The 19,414-nt window shown below is 38.3% G+C and overlaps 1 protein-coding gene across 6 annotated transcripts in view; it reads left to right on the forward strand.

Annotated features, from left to right (window-relative positions):
• Positions 1 to 19,414, forward strand: part of CAPN3 (calpain 3) — a 72,613-nt gene that overhangs the window by 44,686 nt on the left and 8,513 nt on the right. For 4 of the 6 annotated variants that reach the window (XM_074235180.1, XM_074235182.1, XM_074235183.1 and 1 more), the window contains 8 exons: positions 3,189 to 3,272; positions 5,355 to 5,440; positions 6,076 to 6,153; positions 8,286 to 8,446; positions 10,202 to 10,371; positions 10,931 to 10,942; positions 11,823 to 12,031; positions 12,787 to 12,823. In XM_074235180.1, the coding sequence (XP_074091281.1) occupies positions 3,189 to 3,272; positions 5,355 to 5,440; positions 6,076 to 6,153; positions 8,286 to 8,446; positions 10,202 to 10,371; positions 10,931 to 10,942; positions 11,823 to 12,031; positions 12,787 to 12,823 (837 nt within the window). Of the gene's footprint in view, positions 1 to 3,188; positions 3,273 to 5,354; positions 5,441 to 6,075; positions 6,154 to 8,285; positions 8,447 to 10,201; positions 10,372 to 10,930; positions 10,943 to 11,822; positions 12,032 to 12,786; positions 12,824 to 15,868; positions 15,887 to 19,414 lie in introns of all 6 variants that reach the window. The other 2 variants (XM_074235179.1, XM_074235181.1) reach the window with 1 other exon arrangement.

The raw sequence follows: 19,414 nt of genomic DNA on the forward strand, positions 1-19,414 counted from the left end.
ATGTATGAAATAAAATACATAAACTTATTGAAAAAAAGCAATAATATTGAAATACAAAAGTTTGTAATTATAATGATATAACTGGTCTAAGTGCTTCACTCATTTCAAAGTAATGATAAACATAAGATCCTCCTTTCTTCACTAAAAGTGAGACTAAATGGAAAAAAAACCCTTCATGATGAAATGGAAAGTGCTACATTGGAGGCAGGGAGACCCAGGTTCAAATCTTACACAGATTCTTACTAAACTTCATGTAATCTTGGGGTGAGCTACTTCTTGTCTTTGAGCCTTGGGTTCCCCCTTTTTATAGTAAATGGTTGGAACTAGAAGAGGGATGGGATTAGATGGAAAGAAAGAATAACAGAATGGAAAGAATTGAATTCTACTTCTGACTATAGTATATTGTAGTATAGCAAATCATTCAACCTTTCTTATACTGTTCATTTATAAATTAAGATAGGAATTACTTGCTTTACAAGTTTGTAGTGAAGATATTTTTGATATATTTATATGTATATTTATTGTTTATTTTATTATAAAATGTATATATTTTAATATATTAAGATATTTTGAATATTCGAATTTATCATATTATTATCATTATCCCCATTACCTCTATCTCTTCTTGAAATTCATGATTCCATGATATTCCAAGGCTCTGAAGAAAGGCAGTGTATTATTCTTCCCATAAGAAGAGTTTTTCTTTGATGACCCTTTCAGATAGTGAGTCCCAGAAAATTTCTACATTGTTGATAAAACAGGCAGAATTACAAAAGAGCCATTTTCATCTCTCTCCCTCACAGTGCAGATGTCATGGGATAATAGATTTAAAGCCGGAAGGAATCTCAGAAGCAATCTGGTCCATCCCTCTCATTTTAAGATGAGGAAACAGACCCGGGGAGGTTAAGATGAGGAGAACTCACACTGCTTACTCTATAGAGAATGCTTAACTCCTAAGCTCTGTTCAAAACTTACTGGAGAAACTTTCTTCTAAACAACTCAATTCCATTTGCTTTGATCTCTTGACAGATGTGCCTCCTTTGAATTAGAGAATGAAAAATGAGAGACCTATTCATCTTACCCATCCCTGGCAGGGATCCAGGCCTTAGCATTTGTCTATCTGAGGAGGGCTTAGGTTCTAGAAATCCTGTGTTGATCCATAGTTCTTGTGCACATTGCCAGAAGGGCCAGAGTCTAGCCCTAGGAGAGAACCTTGAGACCAAAGAATCATAGCTCTAGATCTGAAGGCACTTCAGAGGTCATCTAACCCAACTGTCTCATTTTACAAATGAGGAAATTGAGGCCCAGAAAGTGAACTGATTTTCCCTGGGTCACATAGATAGTAAGCTTCAGAAGGGAGATTTAAACCTAGGTTCTCAGATTTTAGGGCTCATATACTAAAGTAGCTGTGTTATCAGGAGACTAAGAAGGAGCTGGGATATTGGATGCTAATAGAGCCTCAGTGATTCCCTAGGTTTCTGTGTTGCCTCTTCACCGGCTAATTGATACTGTTGCCAATTCTTCTTTATATAACAAATGTGGCAAATGGGAGGCGTTGTCCCAGAAGCACCAGGCATGGCTGTCCCTCAGCATGACTCTGCATGACCTCATCCCTTCCTTGGGAAAGTCTCCAGGAATTCTTGCAACATTTCTTGGATCTGAGAGATCTAATACGGTTGGAATGGTGCCAAATTAAGGATGATGGAGAGGAGGGGCCAGAGGAAACAAAGCAGAGTTTAGGTTGTTCCTTTTATCATTACCCAAGAATGGTAAACCTGAATGAGCTGCCCAGTGGGTGAGGAAGGAGGAACCAAGCCCCCGACCACCATCATGCTTCCTTTCTGACAGTCAGACAGTTATAATAACAAAACCTCAGTGGTTAAGACAACGTGTAGTGCAGCCCCTACATGAACCATAATACCTACTACCACATCCCAGACAAGCAAGTTTTCTTCCTTAGCTTGACTGACAGCTTAAAGATTGTTGGTGAAAGAGAAACTCCCTCTCTGGAGGTAGCCCGTTTCACCTTTAAAAAAAAAGTGGAAGTGATATTATTGGTATAAGTGAGAAAATTCTCTCTACCAATTCATCTTGGCACCTACTGTATACCTTAGACTTAAAGTATGACCTGAGGTACTGGGAGGTTTAGTAATTGGCCTGGGGTCACATAAACCTAGGACTTTCTAATTGGCAAGTCAGCTCTCTATCCCTAACACCAGTATTTCACTTCTTTTTTCTTTCTTTCACCCTGTGTCTTTCAACTTCCATCTATTGCTTCTAGCCTGTCCAGTGGATTGAAAGGTGTCCAAGATGAACTTAAGCATTTAGAGAGCATCAAATTTCTTGAATTCCATAAAAGGTCTGGCTGAGACTATTATTAAACAGACCTCTAGACTCCTCCCCATCACACACACACACACACACACACACACACACACACACACATGCACACATACCCTCTTTTCAAATTTCCTTATTGATAGGAGCTCTTCATTGATTTGAACATCAGCATCTAGGAATTTTTCAGGGCCCTCACCCTTCAGCCTTAGAGCTGCTTTCTGTCAGGGACAAGGGCTAGATTTTTCTGACATCCTAAAAGAACCACTGAAGCTACTTTAAGGGGGAGGGATAGGAACCCCACTTCCTTCCCAATCAAATTATGCACATGGGCAAAAGACTTAGGGACAGGTGGGGGATCCTTAGTTCCTCTCTCCTCTAAACCTTGAAAATGAGTCTGAATTCACTTTGCCCCAACAAAACAAAAGTTACTGTCCCCCCTACAGACCACCTCTTCATTCCTTGGCATAACTGAGTTTGCTATAGTCTATTAGGGTACTATTCTCATTTTCTTATAAACTTGAATCCAAGGCTATTTCTTAAGACTTTAGTGACATATCCATATCTTCAAATAAGAACCAGATCATAACTGTGTTTGTGTGTGTATATTTTGTTATTCATTTGCTTCAGTTGTATCGGATTCTTTGTGACTCTACTTAGTTTTTTTGGCAAAGATACTGGAATGGTTTGCTTCAAGATTCCAGACCTCAAGTCTTCTTGGTGGGTTTGTTCCTGCTCCCTGTTAGAAGGGAGACTGCTTGACCATAGACTAGGTGAGAAAAAGTATGTGAGAATATACTGAACAATTTCTGATTTTGTCACTGACAATCTATCTGGTTTGGGCTCCACAGGCAATCGTTCCAGTGCAGTATGAAACAAGAATGGCCAGTGGACTGGTCAAAGGTCATGCATATTCAGTGACTGGACTAGAGGAGGTAAACATAATAATAATGAAAACAACTAACATTTATACAGTACTTTAAGATTTGCAAAAGTATTTTATATGATATTTCATCTGATCTTCACAACAACCCTAAAAGGTAGATGATATGATAAGGAAACAGACCTTAAAAAGGAACTTGCCTAGAATCATATAAGTACTAAGAGTCTGAGATAGGATTTGAACTCAAGTCTTACTGATTTCAAGTCTGTTACTCCATCTGTTGCTTCTGTTGGCTACTGGCCTGCAGTAGATTGGCCAGGCTGAACTACAGTCAATTCTGAGGAAAAGTAGGATTGGGAATGATAGTTTGAGTCACTCTCCTAACAAGATGTGAGATGAAAAGTCAAAAGGAGATCTGCCCGTGCCTAGCTAGATATCTGCAGAGGGCACTCAGTTGGCATGACAATGGGGTCCCCTAGGGACATGAAAGGGGAATTCAGCCTAGAAGTTCACTTAAAATTTTTTTACCAAATTGTATCTTATCTTTGAATTAGTAAGTATTTGTTTTCTCTCTCTACTACTTCCCCAAGTGGGAAAAAGGGGGGGGGGGGAACATACCTACTTGAGCAAAAAAAAAATCCTACAGTATCCAATTCAACAAATGAATGTGCTATTCTACATCACTTCTTTGTCACAAAGTAGGTAGCATAATTCATCATCAGGGGGCAATTAGGTGGTGCAGTGGGTAGAACAATGCCCTCAAGTCAGGAGGAGTTGAATTTAAATCTGGCCTCAGATGCTTAATAATTACCTAGTTGTATGACTTTAGGACATGTTGCTTAACCTCATTGCATTAAATAAATGAAATTTTAAAAAACAAAAAATAATCATCATCTGTCCTTTGCACTGATCAGAGTTCTTTTTTGTGTGTTTGTTTTTTTGGAGACAATAGGGTTCAATGACTTGCCCAAGGTCACACAGCTAATTTAAGTGCCTAAGGCTAGATCTGAACTCCAGTCCCTATGATTCCAGGATGGGTGTTTTATCTACTGGGCCACCTGGCTGCCCCTTCCTGATCAGAGTTCTTAAACCTTTAAAAGTATTATAATGTTATTGTTATTGTTTAAACCGTTCTGGTTCTGCTCACTTTACCCTGCATCAGTCTGTAAAGGCTTACCAGGTTTCAAGGAAACTATCCATTTAACCATTTCTTACATTCATATGCCACAATTTGTTTAATCATTTTCCATTTGATGGGTACCACCTTAATTTCTTTGTCACTATAAAAAGAGCACATGTATTGAAATATGTTATGTTTCTCTTTATTTGTTCTCTTTTGGAGAAAGGTCTTCAAAAATTATTTTCTAAGATACTGTCCTCTACTCCTCTGCAGAGGTGAGGAATCCTCAGAGATGCAGCATTGCATATATTGTCAGATTTCTTCTAAAGTATTAATTACTTTTATTGATATTTTTCTCTTCTTCCTATTTTTCTTTATTTTAAAAAAAATTCAAAAGGAATGACCCTCTAGTATGGGGAGAGATAGAGTAGGAAAATTAGGCAACAGGAAAGCAAAATCTGGCAATAAAAATTTATTTAGAAAAATTATGGGGGGAAATTTACTTTGTGGAGGATTGCGAAATGATGACCTTCCCTCCCGCATTTCCAAACCTCCAATGCTTTGTCAGCTTCCTTCCAAACCCTAAAACCCTGAAGCAGAGTAATAATAATAATATCACTCATTTATATAACCTTTCTTATTTGATCCCTACAACTATTCTATGAAAATAATTCCCTATCTTATAGATTAGGAAACAGATTTAAAGAGTTTAAATAACTTGTCTGAGGTTTCCTAATCAATAGATAGAAGAGCTAGACCCAAACCCAGATCCTCAATTTCCAGATGCTGTCCTCTTTCCACTGGGTTACCTCAAAGGTTTGTAAATTCAGCCACATTCATGTCAAGTTTTGCCTAGGGCACCTTAGGCAACTACCACCAGACTTTTGGGAGAGTCAGAAGGGCAAACTCCTTTCCAAATAGAGATCTTGTTTTGTGTGTATTGCCTAGCACCTCTTAGGCACTTCATAAATGACTGTTCACTGATAGGGGTTTTTTGTTTTGTTTTTGCCCAAGACAACATTCAAAGGAGAAAAGGTAAAGCTGGTGCGGCTGAGGAATCCCTGGGGTCAGGTGGAATGGAATGGCTCCTGGAGTGATAGGTAGGTGGGCAGATGTTCCCAGAAGGGAGACTCCAGGGAGAGTAGGGAATGGTTAATAAGCATTTATTAAATGTCTACTAGTATATATACTTTACCAGTAGTATATAGTATAGAGAGAGAATATATAGCATAGTAGCTTTACTGTACTACTTGCTGGGGCTACTAAAATAAAAGGTTTTTTTGGTCAATCAATAAACATTTATTAAACCCCTATTAGGTAGGATGCTGTACTAAACACCTGACAAGTATAAACACATAAAGAACCCTGGGAGGGAGGTACTATTATTATCCCTATTTTACAGATCAGAAAACTGAAACAGACAATGGTAAAGTGACCTACCAGGTGTCATATAGTAAGACTGGGATTGAATTTGAACTTGGGTCTTCTTGGCCCTAGCTCCACTCAGCTACCCTATATGTTGAACCATATGGAAGTGTGGCAGCAAGGATTCTTGCTCAAGAATGTGTTGGCCTCAATATCTTCCATCTTTGAAATTCCATGTGGAAGAGACTTGGGACAGCTTGGTGACTTCTGGACCCTAGCTGGCTCTAGGCAGGTTGGATTTGCTAAGATGAAGTGGTACTATCTCTGAAGTGGTTTTCCTTATTATGTGATACCAAATATCATTCTGTAGTTGGAAGGACTGGGTCCTGATTGACAAAGAGGAGAAATCTCGCTTGCAGCACCAGGTGACAGAGGATGGAGAGTTCTGGTGAGTCTAGGATCCATATGGCCATAATAATCTTGGGCTTAGTCCAGAACCCAGAATAAGAGCCTCTAGTCTCAAACCCCATTCAGAAATTACTGGCAGTGGGAACCTCAGTTCTCTGACTACCAGCAAGTCTGGATCCCTACACTATTTTCTCTTCAAACCCAAGGATAGGACCAATCACTGAGTCCCACATGGTTTTCAGAACCCCTTGTCTGTTCCACTAATTTCTACACTTCCTTTAGCTGAGATGACTTCCTTAAGTCCATTGCTGCCCTTTCAGATACAGAGGATGTATTTTTATGCAATGATGATAGAGGGAGAGTATGCACTCAGAAGATGATTTGGGGTAAATATCACTCACTCCATAACTAATTGTATTCTCCAACTCATGATTATGCTGTGTTTTCCTACTAAAGATGCACTCTTTCATGTGAGCAGAGCTTGATAAATATTGTACACAGTAACAACAATGCTGTGCAATGCTCAGCTATGACTGACAGCTCTTCTCAACAATACAATGATCAAAGACAATTCCAAAAGACTTGTGGTGGAAAATACCATCCACATCCAGAGAAGGACTATGTATACAAACCAAGACATACTATTTTCACTTTCTTCATTTTTTCATAGTTTTTTTTTTCCTTTTGGTCTGTTTCTTCTTTCACAACATGACTAATATAACATATATTTTACATGACAGCACACACAAACCTATAACAAATTGCTTACTGTGTTAGGGAGGAAGGAAGAGGAAGAAAATTTGGAATTCAAAATTTTATTTAAAAATTAATGTCAAAAATCATCTTTACATGAAACTGATCATTCATATGAGCCTTCTCATTTATTTATTTATTTATATTTTTTCTATTGTTTTTTGAATTTTACAATTTTCCCCTCAATCTTGCTTCCCCCCCCACCTCTCACAAGAAGGCAGTCTGATAGTATTTACATTGTTTCCATGCTATAAATTGATCAGAATTGAATGTATTGAGAGAAAAATCATATCCTTAAGGAAAAAAATAAAATATGAGATAGTAAAATACATAATAACATAACTTTTTTAAATTAAAGGTAATAGTCTTTGGTCTTTGGTTAAAATCCACAATTCTTTCTTTGGATACAGATGGTATTCTCTATCTCAGATATCCTAAAAATGTCCCTGACTGTTGCACTTATGAAGTGAGCAAGTCCATTAAGACTGATCATCAATCCCATGTTTCTGATAGGGTGTACAATGTTCTGTGAACCTTCTCATTTATTAGAGCAGTTAGAAGTATATATAGACAAGGCACAGAAGGGAGATGAATATGAAGGTACTTTATATTATAAAAATGAAGTTAATGGGAAAGAAAAGAATGTACTGGGACAAAAGGAAAGGAGAGGTAGAATAGGCTAAGATGTTTCATGTAGAAGAGGCAAGAAAAGTTTTTGCATTGGAGTGAAAGAGGGGAAGGTGACAGGGAATGAGCGAGCCTTCATTCTCATTGGAAGTGGCTCAGAGAGGACATAAAATACACATTCAATAGGGTATAGAAATCTATCTTACACTAGAGAAAAGAGGAGAGGAAAGGGATGAGAGAAAGGGGATAGGGAAAGGGGAAGAGGTGTAGATGATAGAAGAGAGGGAAGATTGTGGGAGAAGGTGGTCAGATACAATACATTGTTGAGGAGGGACAGGGTGAAGGAGAGAGAGAATAGAATAAATGAGGATTGGAGGGGGGAATAGGATGGAGGGAAATACAGCTAGCAATAGCTATTGTGAGGAAAAAATATTGATGCAACTTCTCTGATGGACTTAGGATAAAGAATGCAACCCATCCCAGAGACAGAGCTGATGGTATCTGAACATAGACTGAAATATGCTTTTTTTCCCCCTCTTACTTTATTTTTCTTGAGGTTTCTCTATCTCTGTGGAGGGAAGCGGGATTATATTTATTTTTACAAAAAGACTAGTGTAATAATGTGAAAATAAATTAATTTTTAAAATTGTCTTTACATGTAATTGGGAAAAATATATATTTTTAAAAGAAGCACTCTAGAGTTGTATTCCTCCATCAGCCTTTCCTTCTTCTTCACTTCTTTTTATAACTCCTTTCTTTTTCTACTCTCACCTTCTATTTTCATGCCCTTAGGATGTCCTATGAAGATTTCATCTTTAATTTTACAAAACTTGAGATCTGCAACCTCACAGCTGATGCCCTGGAATCTGACAAGCTTAAGACCTGGACTGTGTCTGTGAATGAGGGCCGCTGGGTACGGGGATGCTCTGCTGGCGGCTGCCGAAACTTTCCAGGTAAGAAAATAAACTGAAAATAGTTGGCGGTTATGGTACAGTGGAAAGCATCCTGAGAGAAGCTAGGTGATAAAGTAGATACAACAATCAATCTTAGGGTTAAGGGGTCTGAACTCAAATTTGACCTCAGACTCTTACCCTCACTTAACCCCAATTACCTGAGAGAAAAAAAAAGCATCTTGGTTCTGAGACAGAGTACCGAAATTCAAATCCTTCCTCTGATATTTACTATCTAGGTAATCTTGGGTCAGCCTGTTGGTTAGCCATCTTAACCCTCAATTTTCTCACCTAATCATGAAGGGGAAGTTCCACACTGGACTTCCTGCTTCTCTTCTGTACCACTCCAAAACTGTGCTCTATGTTGTGATATCTAAAGGCTAGAAATTATTGTCATTGCCCCACTCAATGGGCAACTGGAAAGTCCAACGGATTGATCACTCAGTTTGAATTCAGGAAGACCTGAGTTCAGATCAAAGCTCAGAAACTTACTAGCTGTGTGACCCTAGGCAAGTTACCTAACCTCTAAAATGGTGTCAATAATAGCACCTACTTCTCAGGGTTGTTGTGAGAATAAAATGAGAATGTATGTAAAAGACTTTGTAAATCTCTGCCTTTAAGCCCATAATTTCTCTTCCTTGGAGTAAACAATTTTAATTAGTTCAATTAATACTTATCTGTCACAATTTTGACTGGGAAAGGGAAGGAACCAATCATTTATTAAGTGCCCACTATGTACACAATTCCTGAACTGTACTAAGTGTTTAATAAATATGATCTCATTTGATCCTCACAACCACCACTGGAGCATTGGTGTTATTATTTTTCTGAGGCAAGCAAAGGTCAAGTGACTGCCCAGCATTTGAAGTAATATTTGAACTCAGATCTTGCTAACTTCAGACCTACCTAGCCCTCCATCACTTGCATCACCTAGTGATCTAAGCTCTTCACCATTCTGGCTTTCCAATTTTTCAACATTCTTCTAAAGATGTGGTCTCTGAAATATACTCCAAGTCCATTGATCTGTGTCAATGCACCTTAGGGGATTCTGGGCCGCTGGACTGACTGACCTTCTAGGATAGGGATGAATCCCTATTTACAATAAGGCAATTGATATTCATCAAGGTTCAATTACTTGTATAAGATCATACAACTAATTTGACTCTAACCCAAGTCTCAAAGCTGAGAGCTGTTTTCAATATCAATGGGCCATCACTGAGTCACAGGTATTTGTTCTCTTTTAGTTTTTGGCTTTCATAGTCAACTCAATAGAGGCCACACATTATTGGGTCCATATTTTGAAAACAATTGTGTCTTCAGTGACAAACTCTCCTTCCACAGACTCATTCAGATAAATGGCAAAATCCCCTGGCTATGAATAGATGTAATTCTGTTCTTTCACTCACTGCTTTCATGAAAGCAAGAAAAATGGGCATGGAAAAAATACAGCATACTATAACCCAACTAGGATATTCTCATAAGGCATGAAAATATCTTGATATATTGACTGAGAAACAGTAAACCAGACTTGTAGCCAGGGCTGCTCCCACAAGCAAAGGCAGGCTAGCTACTTCTTAGCTAGAAAAATGCTGGAATGCCTTCTAGGGGTGGTCATTCCCTTCTTGGATCCCTTAAAGAGAGAGGGAACTCTGTAAGTGTCTCTACTAAGACAGCCAAGCCAGTTCCCTGCTTCATTTCCCTGGACTTTTTCCAAATCACAGAGTTTAACAAGTATTGCCTTGGGGTGGGGGGGAACAGACACTTTTTGGACCAACCCTCAGTATCGCCTGAAGCTTCTGGAGGAAGATGATGATCCTGAAGACAATGAGGTCATTTGCAGCTTCCTCGTGGCCCTGATGCAAAAAAATAGGAGGAAGGAGCGGAAATTGGGAGCCAATCTCTTCACCATTGGTTTTGCCATCTACGAGGTACTGGTTCTGCCCACTCCCTAACTTTATTATCTTCAGTCCAAGAACTGCTGTCTGGTATCACATGTCCCTACCAGAGATTGGGCTTTTAAAGGCTTAATTCTTGGTTTAAACCTGGTTTCCAGAGGGATCCCTATTTTTCTTGTTGCCCAAGGGCCTGTTGGCAACCCTGAATACCTGAATTGTTTCATTTAGAACAGGGATTCTTAATTTTTTGTGTCATAGATTCTTTTGGCAGCCATGTGGACTGCTCCTTAGAAAAAGGTTTTTAAATGTATAAAATAGAGAATTACAAAGGAAGTCCATTGTAATCAAATAGTTATGAAAACAAAAATTAAAACAATTTTATGACCCCAAGTTTAGAAATCCTGATTTGAAGACTTTGTAATGAATCATGAAGACCAAGGTAGGAAACTAGAGCTAGCCATCTATCTACACCAGAGTGGAGATGTCTGGTTTCTTGCCCTGATTACCAGCTTCTGTTCAACCAATGTTTCTTTGCCAGATTGTTCTGTTATTAGGGAGTCTAAACATTTCTTTTTTTTTCTTTTTTTTTAAGGTGCCAAAAGAGGTATGGAAGTGGTGACAGGAGCAGTTTGGTATCATGTTATTGAGGGGTGCAGGGAGGGCACAAATCTATCGATCCTTGAGAAGTCTTCTGACAATTTGTCACCAGGAAAGTAAAGACTTGTCTTTGTCCACCTCATTCCCTCTTTAGTACTTCTTGGTGTTCCCTGACACTTCTCCAGATATAGGCTAGCTTCTTGAACCTTGGATATCAGAATGTCACCTTCATTCTTTTTGGTCCTCTGGTGCAATATGGAAACTTAGCCAAACTCCTTATCCCTCCACTGGATGTCTTCACTTCCATGAATGGGATTTGGGGGTGTGTGGGGCAAAGAGCAGGGAGTGGAGGAAGGGAACATTTATTAAGTGCTTACAATTTGCCAGACATTGGGCTATTTGCCTTACAAATGTTGTCTCATTTGATCCTCCCAACAACCCAGAGAGGTAGATGAAATTATGGTCCCCATTTTACAATTGAGGAAATGGAAGCAGACATGGGTGAAGTGACTGGTGCAGCTAGTAAGTATATGAACTGAGCTCTATCTCCTTTATGACATATAGGTGCCTATTTGGGAGACTGTAGTGATAGCTTTTACACTTCTCCCCTCTCCTCCCCCCTTCTATCTTCTCCAGATTTTCCCACATCTGTGGGGCTCTCCTGGTGTGGGATGATCAATTTAGAACAAGAAGGCCCCCTCAGAGGCTACTGAAGTCTGATCTTTCTATTTATAGATGAGAAAATTGAAGATTCAGGGTGGAGTTAAGTGATTTGCAAGGTGCCACATATTAGAGGTGGGACTTGAACTCAAGTCCTCTGATTGGAGCAAGTTCTCCCCACACTCTATTTTGTTGCTTCCACCTTGGTCTTTCTTCTTCCTCCACAGATGCATGGGAACAAACAGCACCTTCAAAAGGATTTCTTCTTGTACAATGCCTCCAAAGCCAGGAGTAAAACCTACATCAACATGCGTGAAGTGTCCCAGCGCTTCCGCCTGCCCCCCAGCGAGTATGTCATTGTCCCCTCCACCTATGATCCCCACCAGGAGGGAGAATTCATCCTTCGTGTCTTCTCTGAAAAGAGGAACCTCTCTGAGTGAGTACAGGTTCTTTTCAAACCGATCCTGGAAAACAAGTCCACTGCCATTTCCAGGTCTGTTTCCTTGTGGAAAAGAGGACATGGGAGTTCTAAGTTTCTAGAATGAAATGAGGGGAAGGTGGGCTAGGGGCTACTGGGGCGGATTCCATTCCTGAAGCGTTTTGATTGGGCATCCTTCCCTGATTGTGCAACCGCCCCTCTCCACCCCTACCCCCACTTCCCTGGGCTTCCCATTAGTACCATGTCTACTCTTTCCAGTAGAAAACCTGGTGCCCAATTCACAGATTCATGAACAAAAGAAAGTACAGGTCAATATATTGGGACAAAAACTATAAAAACAACAAATCAAAAACCCTCCAACTCAAACATCAAATTAGATAGCCTGAATATCAAATAATAAAACTGAAATAAAAAAATTCAACTTGATAAATAAAACTAGAAGCTCTATTTAAAAAAAACTTGTCTGAATATTTTTAAAGAAGAAAATAAGTGTCAGTATCACTAACAGGGGTAGCTAGGTGGCCCTATAGATATAGGATGGGTCCTGAAGACAGAAGGACCTGAGTTCAAAACTGACCTAAGTCACACACTTAGTTGTGTGACTCAGGGCAAGTCACTTAAACCCAATTGCCTTCTCAAACCAATAATAATATCTAATTATGTAATAAATATAATAATAAATATAAAATAATAGAACAACCAATAATATAATAATAATATCTAATACCTCTGCATATATATTTTCTTCACAGAGAGGCAGAAAATCTAATCGCTGTGGATCGCCCTGTGGTAAGTGTAGTCTGATGGGGCAGAATGACCTTTCCTAGTCTTTGTCACTGGTCCATGAGAGGAATTTGAGAGGTCAACAAGTAGAAAGTATTGATTAGAAGGAAAATTTCTTTCTTACAAATTTGATTTGGAATTTTGGCAAGTAGGTGGTCTTGCAGCCTTGAGTGCATTTATATATTCTGGAGGCCAGAGAGAGAGAGAGAAAAGAGAACCTCAGAAAGGAGGAATAGGCTAGACTACGAGTCAAAGTATATAGGGTCACAGTCACAAGGCTGATAGAAATGAGACTCCTCCTCCAAGTCTCCTCTACCAAAATGTTTTGCTTAAAGTCAAATCCAATAACTGGATCAGTGTTTAGGTGTGCATGCTTCTCTTCTCTCACAAATCCAGGATCTAAAGAGGCTGCCAAAGCTTAAAGGAGAGAAACTCTTACAACATTGTGTTCTCTGGGAATCTCTTTTTCAGTCTCCCTAGTTTTTTTAACTTGGTATCAAGATTACTATCAACTCTCTATCTTCAGGGTCCTTAACTTTTTAGTGTTTTAGAGTCCTCAAAAAACATTAGTTGGTCAGACTTTCTTTTAAAAGGTTATTTTTACTCATTGATTTGTAAATCCTGCTTCCAATCAGGTATGATTTGAGAGTACCTGCTATATATAGACAGGACATGGGAAGGAGAGGAAGATAATGGTATAATAAAGTAAACAGATGGAGTCAATGGGTGATAAAGGAAAGTACTGGGAGGAAGGGAAAGGAGATGAAGTGAAGAAATTTCACCTAAGAGTCAAGAAAAAGCTTTTTCAATGGAGTGGAAAGGGGGAAGGCAAGGGGGGATGAGTGACCCTTCATTCTCATCAGAAATGCCCTGAAAGGAAATAACATACACACTTAATAGGGTGAGGAAATCTATATTACCCTAGAGAAAAATGAGAAGAAAGGGATGGGATAAGGGGGAAGGGGGGGAGGGAAGGGGGGAATAGGTGATAGAAGAGAGGGAAGACCAAGGGAGAGGGTACTCAGATACAACACACTTTTGGACAGGGCCAGGATGAAAGGAGAGAGAGAATAGAATAAATGAGAGTGGGGAGGTATAGAGTGGAGGTACAGCCATTAATAGCAACTGTGGGAAAAATATTGAAGAAACTGCTCTGGTGAACTTATGATAAAGAAAGCAATTCACTCCAGAGACAGAGTCATTAAAATCTGAATACAGACTGAAGTACATTTTTTTTCCTTTCTATTCTTGAGGTTTCTCATCTTCTGGAGGGGGGGGGTTATGTTTACTCTTATGTTTACTTTTATAACACATTCAATTTCTATCAATGTATAGCATGGAAACAATGTAAAGACTATCAGACTGCCTTCTATTGGGGGGGGAATTGTAAAATTCAAAACCTTACAAAACTGATAGTAGAATAACCAATAATTGATTATCCTACTATTATATATAATTGGAAAACAAATAAAATGTTAAATTACTGGAAAAAAAATAAAGTGCCTGCTAGAAATTACTTTGGTCAACAAAAATATAGTCAACTTTCAGATTACCAGGATCCTCATAACTACAATTCTCTACCAATCAGCACTTCTGCACTTTGTTGATAGTGTTAATATTAATAATGCTTAACATGAGGTATTGTAAGGTCCTAAAGTATCTTTGAAAATAAGAAATATTAAGGATACAGTGTAAAGAAAACCAAATTTGATATCAGAGGACCCAAGGTCAAATTCCAGGTTTGTCATTACTACTTGTGAGCTTAACCTTAACTCTGAGACTCAACTTCCCTATCTGGAAAAAAAATCATAGTACCTGCTTCATAGAATTATTGTAATGTGTTTCAGAAGCCTCAAACTAGTATATAAATGTGAAGTATTATTATTTTTTATTTTTATTTACTTTTTATTTTTACTTCCTATTAAAAAATCTTCATCTAAAATCTGTAACAACAGTTCCTTAAAGTAATATGACATAGGACACTTTGTGAACTGACAGGTCTTGATAAAAATCCTAACTGCTGTTTACTTCCTCTGTAACCTTGGGTTCTAATCCTAGGATCCTAAATTATGTTCAGTAGAGTTGTAGTGTTTATTTGTATTTAATTGCATTTTAAGCCCTTGAAAACAGGTCATCAGTTTAAGAAATGGTGATTAATAACCAATAATTTGAGAAGACCCAGTGTTCTCTTTTTCTAAAGTTTTTATTCTATAAAGTAAAAAGTTCTGGCTCTTGAAGGACATTGCTTATAATGTGATTAGACTAGTTCAAGATCCTACCCTAGTGGAAGTTCAGGCTGGGGTATATATGCTTTGACTAGATAGCCCAAGGTTGTGGATGATCTGGTGAAAAGAGTTTCTCTGTCCTAGGGTGACATGATGTCACTCTCAGCCTTCATTATAATAATAGCTCACCTTATATTGTTTTATCCAAACAAAATTGGTTACCACCCCTCAGAAACATCTATTCTCTGAAGGATATATGAACTGTGAGCCTACCACCATGAATATCTTTTGGTCTAACAAACTGCTGATCTTATTAATAAAATGATTAAATTAAACAGAAATAATATCCTTCTAAATCTTTTTAATCATCACATTAGCACACAATGCAGAAGTCAACTTTGGATTAAAGAAAATTTTATTAACTAGAAAATGAAAGATTATTACTGGATCAGAAGAGCATAAATTCAGACCTGGAAAGGAACTTAGTGAATATTTAGTTCATTTTACATATGAGGAAACTGAGGTCCAGAGAATTAAATGACTTGACCTTATATTTCCAAGCCACGGTCAAGGACAGAGTTTATTATAAACTACACCATCACTCTCTTCACAGAAACCAAGGGAGAAGGCGTACTCTCACCTTTATCATTGTCTGCTCACTTCTTTTGGTTCTGTATGGATCTCTTGACTTTTGTGATCTAGCCCTGGGCTGCCGAGTTATGGCTTGTCTTCATGAGGGGCAGAAAAGAATGACAGGCAGGCCAGTGGGCTCTCAATGAACCTGATTTTCACTTATTTTGCACTTGATGTTTCTTTTTTTGTACAGAAAAAGAAAAAGAACAAGGTAGGTGTAACAGGGCAGGGGCTACCAAAGTTGTAGAGCATGAAGTGTGATGGCTTGAGCAGACTGGAAGCCTTTAGTTACTGCTATTTACAGATCCATCAGGGCCATTACTTACCCCAAGGATGTTTTACTAACTGAGTTAATCACCTAACATAATGCTTTGGTAGATGAGTGAATTAATGAACGGTTATTAGTGTCTCAGATCCTCTGGAAGCATGCAATCTGTGGTCTTTAACTGGAATGGGAAGAACTTGGGAGGGTCTGGGTACTGTGGGAGCCCTCAGAAGGATGCTATGCTGGCTAGGTACCTAGCTGTCTACGCCCCACTTTCAAAGAGAATGGAGAAAGAAAACCTTGACTAGGATAGCCAGAAAGGGGCAGAAACTCTGAGATTATAGGGCATTTTTGTGATTTTTTATTTATTTCTATTTCTTTATTTTCAATTCCAAATTCTCTCTTTCTTTCACCTACTGAAAAAGCCAGAAATAGGATCATTTTGGTGATCTAGTAAAGGGAAAAGAAAGAGGCTGCAGGTAAGGTCCCTCAGAAGATTATCCAAGTCTCCTTCCTTTAGGAAGGAGTTTTTAACTTTTTCTGTGTCATGGATTCCACTGGCAGTCTAGAAAAATACTATGAAACCCTTCTCAAAGTAAGGCTTTTAAATTTCAAATAAAATAAAAATAATCTTAATTTAATAAACCTAAATTTTTTAAAAAACATAAGACAAGGGAAACTAATTATACTGAAATAAAATTATCAACATATTTTCTTTGTTTAAAAGTTTTTTTTAAAAAATGCAAATTGGGCAGCTAGGTGGCCCAGTGGATAAAGCACTGGACCTGGAGTCAGGAGTACCTGGGTTCAAATCTGGTCTCAAACACTTAATAATTACCTAGCTGTGTGGCCTTGAGCAAGCCACTTAACCCCATTTGCCTTGCAAAAACCTAAAAATAAATAAAGAAAGAAAAAATAAAGAAAAATGCAAATTAAATTCAAGATTTTACAAGGTGAAAAGTCAACACCCAACAGCTGAACTGCATACATGCAATAACCACATCATTCCTAGAGGTAGCTTTGTCCAGGATCTCTTCAAAGGGGACAGGGCAAGACCCTCAATTTCTTCATAAATATCTCTTCCCCTCCTCCCATGCCCACAGGAAAAGAAATATAAGTAGAGAGAGAGAGGGAGAGAATCACTTAGGGTGGGCTTGATAGCAACACTCCAAAAATTCTAAAATTATTGGTCTCAGAGCTTTATACAAGTCAATTAATATCCTCATTTTCCAGGTGAGGGAACTGAAGCCAAAAGGACTACATAGCCTAATTTATAAAATGAAATATTTGGACTAGATAATTTCTAGAGTTCTTATTATTTTTTGGGGGGGGGAGGGTTGCAAGGCAATGGGGTTAAGTGGCTTGCCCAAGGCCACACAGCTAGGTAATTATTAAGTGTCTGAGACCGGATTTGAACTCAGGTACTCCTGACTCCAGGGCTGGTGCTCTATCCACTGCGCCATCTAGCCACCCTATTTCTAGAATTCTTAAAATAATCTTTTTTTTTTTAGATTATTTTGCAAGGCAATGGGGTTAAGTGGCTTACCCAAGGCCTTAAAAAAAAATCTGAACCAAATTCTTTCCTACAATAAAAGTATATTTTAGCAAAATAGAAATATATATATATGTATATTTGTTCAACTATATGTACATGTAAATCAAATGATCAATCAATAAATATTCATTAAGCATCTACTATGCACCCACTATGTGGGAAATTGTTGGGAATACAAATAGAGGCAAGACAGTCCTTACTCTTAAGGAGCTTAATAGTGCAAACAAATATATCCAAAACAAGCTATATACAATAAAACCTAGAGATGTGCTTTATAAGCCTTACAATTAAAAAAAAAACCCAACTAAGAGAAGCTTTAGAAAGAATGGCATGAAATGACAGTAGAAGTCAAAAGCACCAAGTAAGCTAGATATCTAGGTGATAATTCATACCTATCTGCTTAACTCCATTTAGAACTTGTAGTCAGAAGACTTGGATTTGAGACCTGAATTCTTCCACCTCCTCCTAGCTTTCTAACTTAATTTCTTGGAGTCTCTCAAATATAAAATGGGGGAAAATGTACTAGATAAGGGAGGTATATCTAGGCAGTGGCTCATGTGAAAGAGATCAGGGGGCTTCAGTGGACCACTAGCTTGATACATCATGAGGACTAAAAAAGCTAACATGAACTTAGACTGCACTAATAGAAATATAGTAGTATGAGAAGTAACATGGTGTGCAGTAGAGTTTGAAGGCAGGAAGACCTGTGTTCAAGTCCCCACCTCTAATAAAGTGCTGGCTGGATTACCTTAGGCAAGTCACTCAGCTCTTAGTGCCACTAAACTCTCTAAAATCTTAAGGATTAGAAGAGGGAGTTTCAACATTGAGTTCTCAATACCAATAAAATCATAGGTCTCAGGGGCGGCTAGGTGGCGCAGTGGATAGAGCACCAGCCCTGGAGTCAGGAGAACCTGAGTTCAAATACAATCTCAGACACTTAATAATTACTTAGCTGTGTGGCCTTGGGCAAGCCACTTAACCCCATTTGCCTTGCAAAATCCTTAAAAAAAAAAAAAGAAAAAAAAAAGATTTGCTCTATGGGGTGGCTAGGTGGCACACTGGATAGAGTACCAGATAGAGTACTGGAGTCAGGAATACCTGGGTTCAAATCCAGACTCAGACACTTAATATGGATTTGAGACCTGAATTCTGCCACCTCCTCCTAGCTTTCTAACTTAATTTCTTGGAGTCTCTCAAATATAAAATGGGGGAAAATGTAAAAAAAAAAAAAAAAAGATTTGCTCTATTACTTCCTTAGGTTTATAGACAATCAACGAAATAAATGAAACTTTGATTTGAAGCTTTTGTCAATTTCTGAGTGGTAAATACATTGAAAATTTAACATTTGCCTATTACACTATCTCAGTTTTTTAAAAAAGTTATTTTTCATTAAGATATTAGATTAAAACAGAACAGGTTTATAATTGATTTTAAATTTTTATACCACATTTTAGGAAGGACTATTAACAAACTGAACCCTACTCGGCTCTATCAGGGTGACTGACGAGAGGACTGGATACTATGCTATTAAAAGATGTTCAGCCTAGAAAGATTTGGGAGAAATGTAATAGCAGTCTTTATTCATTTATTTGTAAATATTTATTGCATGGCATTCTGGGTTAAGTAATTTATCTAGTATCAAGTATCTGAGGCCATATTTGAACTTAGTTCCTCCTGACTCCAGGGTCTGTGCTCCATCCTAGTTGCCCCAGTCTTTGCATATTTAAAGAGAAGAGGAATTAGACCTGTGCCCAGTGACAGAAGGTAAAACTAGAAGCAATGAGACAGAAATTATAGAAATAAATTTAAGCTACCATGTTAGGAAAAGCTTCCAAAAATAGACAAAATAGACATGCTTGAAAGTGGAATGGGCTGCCTCAGGAGGTGGTAGTGGGATCTCCTTCACCAGAGTTCTTCAA

This window comes from Macrotis lagotis, chromosome 4, assembly GCF_037893015.1.
Source record: "Macrotis lagotis isolate mMagLag1 chromosome 4, bilby.v1.9.chrom.fasta, whole genome shotgun sequence".
In the NCBI taxonomy this organism is placed as follows: domain Eukaryota; kingdom Metazoa; phylum Chordata; class Mammalia; order Peramelemorphia; family Peramelidae; genus Macrotis; species Macrotis lagotis.